The 6831-nt window shown below is 58.4% G+C and overlaps 1 protein-coding gene across 1 annotated transcript; it reads right to left on the minus strand.

Annotated features, from left to right (window-relative positions):
* Positions 1 to 4580: 4580 nt before the first annotated feature.
* Positions 4581 to 6831, minus strand: LOC129146098 (vomeronasal type-1 receptor 4-like). Its single transcript, XM_054697359.1, has one exon. The coding sequence runs from the start codon at positions 6764 to 6766 to the stop codon at positions 5831 to 5833; it is 936 nt and encodes a 311-aa protein (XP_054553334.1). The 5' UTR covers positions 6767 to 6831; the 3' UTR covers positions 4581 to 5830.

The following is a 6831-nucleotide window of genomic DNA, read 5'->3' on the forward strand; positions in this document are numbered from 1 at the left end:
CAGCCACAATCTCTCTGGCTTGGCCACTGCAGGTGTCCGGGCCCCAACCCAAAGCAACAAGGCCAGCGGCCTGTACCGCCGTCGCAGCCCAGGATCTCCCTTCCACTCAGTGGCTGCAAAATTAGGATCCGGACGCTTAGCGTGTTGCATGGGTGGGATCCAGCCTTGTCTGTGTTCCCAGGCGCGACTGCTTTGGAAGAGCCCAGGCCTGGAGTGGGTCTGCAGAGAGAGGAGGCAGTGGGGAGCATAGCAGGTGGGAACAGGGGAGGCAGAGAAGCCACAGTTTTGGGACTCCTCCTGGGTAGCTGAGCTGGTGAGAGGGGGGGTGGCCTGGCCAGCCCGAGGCAGAGCCGTGCTGAGGGGCGTTCTCATCCTTGTCCTCGTCCTCCCTGGGCCCTCCTGGTGGGGCAGGGGCAGAGTGTGGAGGTCGCGCCACCCCTGCTCATTCCTGCAGGGTCACAGGGGGACCTGCACCCTTTGGGGGCACCTGACACCTCCAGGCTCAGGACAGGAGATGCGGGAAGTGCGGGCTGGGGGAGTCCCTCTCTTCCGCCTGTCATTCACCATCCACCATTTGTCTTTTCGCCCTGACGTGGTCACGGAGCACGGTCCCCTCCGCCTCCAGGCACGTTGCTGCAAATGGCCCGAGTGTGTGTTCCGATGGCTGAGTAGTAAGTGCTCGCGTGTGCACAGACCTCCTGCTCTTGATCCGTCCCTGTGCTGGGGGCGTCGAGGGCGTTTCCGCGTCTGGGCCGTCGAGGCTGCGGAGCCAGCATTGAGGACAGGGCGCGGCGGTGCTGCTGCTTCCCAGACTCCTGACTGAGCAGCGCCTGCGGGCACCGCCCCCTCCCCGAGCGCCTTAACCGCGGTGCTGGCCGCTCACGCCGTCCTCCCCGCATTCAGCGCGGGCGCGCGTGGACGGCCACACCTGAGCCAGGAACGGGGCTGCGGGGCAGGAGCCGCCCTGGCCACAGCTGCAGGCCCAGCGCGGGCACCGCCCCCTCCTGGCGACTCCGCCCCGGGCCCGGCTCCGCCCACCGCGGGGCGTGGCCTCTGCTTGCGCCTGCGCGCTGGGTGCGGCCTGGTGGCTGAGGTCGCGCCCTTCAGGCGACGCCCTCGCGGTGGAGAGTCAGGCGGGCGCCGCACTGCCCCGCGAGGGCTCCGGGTGCGCGTGCGGGGCCGGGCGCGGCCTGTGTGGTGCTGGCGGGACGTTCGTGCCCGCCACCCGGGAGCCCCGGGTTTGTGAGCGCTAGGCCGATGTCCCCGTCACCCCGTCACCCCGTCACCCCGCCCCCCGTGGTCCGGCGGCGTGTGGGGTGCGGGGGGGCGCGTGTGGGGTGAGTGGGTGCTGCGAATGTGGGTTGCGGGGAGGTTTGCGAGTGTTGGGTGTGGGGGTTCCATGTGGGGTGCGGGGGGGTGCATCTGGGGAGCGGGGCGCCTTCCCCGAGAGTGGCGGCGCTCACGCCGGTTCCCGGGGCTCGCCCCCCGACGCGGGGACCCGGGGTGGCCAGAAGCCCAGCCTGGGCTGTGCCGCCGCTGCCGCGGGCGCGGTCCCGCGAGCCCCAGGTAGCGCTCGGTTGCGGGTCTGCGCGGCGGGCGCGGGCCTTGAGCGGGGCTGCTGTGCGCGGGCGGCGGGGCCGAGAGGGCGGGGCGGGAACTCAGGACCCTCGGAGGCGCAGTGGGGCCGCCTCGGGGGCAGCCCCTGGTCAGAGCCCGGTTAGCAGGTGCTGACCGCGCGGGGAGCGCTGAGGGCACGAGCGCGGGGCCCGGTGGCTGGTGGTGCGGCCCGGGGCGCGGACCTCCCTGCGGGAAACCCCGATGCGGCCGCGCACAGGGGATGAGAGAGTGACGGCGGCGCAGGTGGGTCTCCCAGGAGGACGCTGGTCTCGGCGGCCAGAGGCCTCCTGCCAGTTCATGGCCCGCCTGAGGTGAGGGGACGCCCTTGCTGACGAGCCCGTTCACCCGCCGACTGAGGAGAGCGCGAGCTCCCCTAGCAGCTGCCCTGCGAGGAGGCTGACTGACTCCCGGAGCAGCCGACTCCCGGCTCCCTGGCTGGCCACCCGGGCAGCTCACTGGCGGAGGCGGTGTGCGCGGAGTCCACCACCCGCCTATGTCGCTGCCTCCCTCGGGAACCAGTGGTCCTGAGCCCTCTGTGCCCTCCGCCTTCCCAGGATTCCTGCCCTGAGGGTCCTTGCTCAGCACACGAGGGGCCTCTCGGGGACTCCCAAGCCCTGCCAGGCGCCCCCTCCCGAGGACCTTCCCCCTGCGAATGCATTCCCAGCGGGAATATCCTAGGGCCCGGGATGGACTCCACGCCCATGCCAGCTTGTGTCTGGGCCAGGGGCGGCTGCACAGGCCAGCGCACAGGAGGGACGGAGACAGGTGACCAAAACATGGCCTGGGAGCTACACTCTCTGCGCTCAATCCTGGTAAGGCCTCACCCCCTCATGCTCCCTCATGCCCCAGCCATGGGGCAGGATGAGGCTTAGCAGAGGCATTTCCGGGGACCCGGGCGATCACCTCACTCTCTTCTGAGGGGAGGGATTTGTCCACACAGGGGCCATCTGTGGCCGGGTTTGCTCACCTGTGCAGCAGGGACCTCACACAACCCGCACATAGGCCATGTGGACAGAAGGCGGCTCCAGAGGCTGTCCAGAGAGACCAGTCTGCCTGGACCCGAGTCCCTGAAAGTCCTATGCCAGGCCAGGCTACCCCACCCTCCAGATGGGGCCCTGGTGTCAGGTGTGAGGACAACAATCCCATCCATTCAACCTGGGACCTGTAGTGGAGGCGGCTGTGACTCCTGCAGGCAGGAATGGCTCCTCTGTGTCCAGAGCCTTGACCTGGGACTGCGGCTGCATCAGCTGGGGGCGGCTAGAACACCCCACTGGGTTGCGGGCAGGATGACCCTCAGGACACAGCCTAAGGACGAGGCAGGGGCTAGGGCTCCAGTGGTGGTCAGGACACTGGCTCAGCAGGTGCAGATTTACCAAATTAGAATTTCCTTACAAGGATCAAAGCTGTTCCTGTCTGCCCCTAGGACCAGGGGAACTGGGGTTGGGGTTGGCCTGTCTGGGCCACGTAACCAGGAATGATCAGGTGTTTCCTGGTTACACGACAGGGTCCTGGACAGCAGTGCCAGGGAAGGACCAAAGTCCCGGGCAGCAGGAAACGCACAGACAGCATCATACAGACCCAAATGAGGAAGGTGCTTGCTCCCCCTCCTCCACTGAGAGGGCCCCTCTGGGTGGTGACCCCCCTGGGGAAGATGGCAGAGCAGGGTGGTTGAGGGGAGGTTGTGGGGGAGGAGCCTGAGGCAGGAACTGACAAGACCCTGTTTGTGGTACCAGGACTGAGGACAGGGTGAGCTCACTGGGAACTTACTCTGCACTCACAGCGGCTGGAATTGAAATTTGGAAAATACACACCTGAAGGGCTTTTAGCGATGGGATGTAGTAAATTCTCATTTTTTGTGCCTTAGGTATAAATGTTCTGGGAAGACCATCATGCGAGGCCGAAGGCTTTGGGGGTGAAAGGACGCACCAGAGACAGAGTGGATAACACAACAGGTAGATGTGTGGAAATGCTTCGCTAAGAGAAGCAGCGGGCAGGAGGGGAGACTTCTGGGTCTCAGTTTGATTTCTGACTTCAGTAGGCTTTGTCTGACTTGGGCAGTCGGTCCTTGCTGGTTGTTACCCATTGTGGCATCAGGCTTTCAGTCAATTCTCCCTTTAGGCCACGTCTGGGGTTTGTTTGCCCTGATTCCACCTTCTCTGGAGCTCTGGCAGCCTTTGGCGTGTGTGCACTTGATCTGGCTCCCTACTTGATGTATCTCACTCCCTTTCTTATCTCCTTTATTTTCCCCAGCAGTGTTCTGCTGAGCATGATGCAGAGACTAGCTTTTAATTTTATCAGATGTACCCCAATAGTAAGGGGGGGTGCGAGTGCCTAAATGAGGCTGTGGTGAGCTCTGAGAATAGAATGAGGGCCTCCCGGGTGGCCCAGTGGGCTGAGTTCAGCGCTGTGACGCTGTCTCCAGCCTCTGTAGCGCGGGTTCTATTGCCGGCCGGCCAGGGAGAAACCCACATGGCGCCGCAGACCTCTCCTGACTCACCCGCTGCTCCCCTCAGCAGTATCTTCGCTCCTTCTGCCTGGTCTGCTTCCCGCTCTGTTTCTGGTGAATTCTCTCACCATCCCACCCCTCTGCCTGTACCCCAATTCTTGTATAAATAAATAAATCTTTAAAAAAAAAAGGAAAAGGATGACATTTCCAGGTTAAAACAGCAATGTTGTGTAAACAAATTTCAAAAAAGATGGAGCAATTGTAATGGAGAAATGTAAAGTGCATTTCTAATGTAGGATTACTGTTTACATCAATGGAAAAGAAGGTAGCATATATGAAATAAGGAAAGCAATTCTGTTCCGCTCAAATTATCGATATTATATTACGCTGAAAGACGAATTACAACTTTTAAGATCAAGTAATATTATTTTGGCCATGGGATTTTTGTGAAGACTTATGGTGAGATAATAAAATGTTAGTGGTAAAAATATGTACTTATTTTAACAATTAAACAATTGTGTGGCAGTATCCACACCTCAGACAATATAAACTTTATGAAATGTCACCGTTTTCATGAATGTCATCAGTACTATTTGTCATTTTTCTGAAATTACAAATTTCAAATACATGAATAAATGACGTGATTGCCTTTAGGTGAACACTGATACAGGTGTGTACATTACACCTGCCCAGGCCACACATGGCACGTCACACACATCATACCAGACACACATCCGAGATCCGCCTGGGCACATGCGGGAACATAATACAGTTGTAAGAATGTAAGCATCAGGAGCTTTTCTTCTTCCTTTGTGGCCTAATTTGTGCAAGTAAGAAAGTGTATCACGTGAGCTCAGATATGTACAGACAAGTCTGTCACAATAAGTGCTTTGAGTCGCACACTGTTGAATGGTTCATATTTTGCGTGAGCTCCACGCTGTACATTCAGAGCAAGCTCTATACACGTCCCTCCTGAGACAGGACACACGCCCTTAGCGCCTTGAACACACAGGGGATCCAGCTCTTTCCTTCCAAGTGCATCTGCCCCGGTACCAAGTTTCCTAGCACCTCCACCCTTTGAGACAGACCTCCAGTCTGTGTCTTGCAAAAACGCTCACATCCCCTTCACCGTGGGAGAAATCTTGCTCCTGCACACCCCAGGCCACGCAAAGCATGTCTCCTTGAATTGTCACCGTCACCCTCTGGTGGCTGAAACCAGCTAAGCTGTACTTCTGTGTCTGCTAGACGCAGGCCATCTGTCCGCAGGTCTACCAGAGGATGCTCCGGCACGGAATCTCCTTCGCATGCCCTTCTCAAATAAGAAGAGGGTGGAATGTGCAAGACTGAAAACTGCTCCCGATGCCTGACTCGCTGCCAGGGTCTCCCCTCAGGACAGCTGACTCCAGCTCCAGGGCTGCCCTGCACCCACCGTGCCATTTTCCTGTGAACTAAGCTCCATGCCCAGATGTTCCTACGACTTTCTGTGAGAATTAAAGTGACACAGGTGAGGCCTTTCCACCATTCCAGAGAGTGTCAGGCCCGCATGCTGTCTCACATACATTGCGAACCATCTGGAGCAAGACTGTGTTCCTCACAGGAGTATTAGGGACCCCTGTACAGACCTCGTTACAGTGACTGGTCCCAGAAACACTTGTGAAGAGGCTGCTCCGCCTGTCCATAAACCATATGTCACTCACAACTGCATTTAGGACTGGGGGTGTAGAGTAAATTATCAAATGAATAAATGACCGTGCACTCACATGCGGTTTACATATTTCTCGAGGGTTTGTGGCATTTACTATTACTGATCAGGGCAGAGGGCAGCATGGACACCTTGGGTTCCCGGCTCAGGAGCAGAAAAGGACAGAGAGTCGGGAAACACAGTTCGATTACTTTGTTGAAGTTAAAAAGGAACCACTCGGGATTATAAGTAACAGCCACAGCAATCTTCAACATGGAGGAAATGATGTTACAGCAGACGAAGGTGCTCACCAGGAGCAGGATGGTGTGAGTGGCCCTAGACTCGGGGGAGGACGTGGAGGAGGCGAATCCGTGAAGGTGCCAGACCCGCCGCCTGTGCCGGGACAGGGTGTAGACCAAGGAGGCGCTGGCCCCGACCATGGTCACAAAAAACACAACATCGGGGAAGGAGAGCAAAGCCCCGTATAAGAAGTCACTGGCTGGGTCGTGACGAACAGTGGAACACTGTCCATACCTTTTCCTGCCTGTATCATTTTTGTCACTCAAATTGCTAGCCATGAACACAGCAATGATGGAATTTAACAGCAGGCTCAGGACCCAGCACAGGGCAATGCAGGGCATAACGTACCTGGGAGCTTTCTCTCTCAGCCCTGCCCACCTGGAGCCCCAGGCGCCGATGGTTATGGCCTGGACCACACTCAGGAGGCAGGTGGTGCTGATGGACACGCCTCTGCCCACGCCAACAACATAAGGGAGAAACTTGCAGCTCAAATCACTGCCTTGATACCACCCAGCAGATGTCAGTGGATAGGAGATACTGCTGGAGCACAGGACCAACAAATTGACCATAATCAAGTTCTTGACAATCAAAGCTGTGGCCCTCGGCCTACACCCATGGAAAGAGAGGAAGAGCTGATGGGAAAGAAGGAAGAAATTCCCCAGGATCCCGAGTCCAGCTAGTAAGAACACGACTGTCACCGCCACCCAATCCCGGAAGTCCATCCTGTCAGTTCTCAGCAGCTGACAAGGGCCTCCTGAGCAGGAGGACCCTGCTGGGCAACCTGTCA

The sequence above is a fragment of the Talpa occidentalis genome, unplaced genomic scaffold (genome assembly GCF_014898055.3).
Source record: "Talpa occidentalis isolate TD23 unplaced genomic scaffold, MPIMG_talOcc4v2.1 talOcc4.17, whole genome shotgun sequence".
NCBI lineage: Eukaryota > Metazoa > Chordata > Mammalia > Eulipotyphla > Talpidae > Talpa > Talpa occidentalis.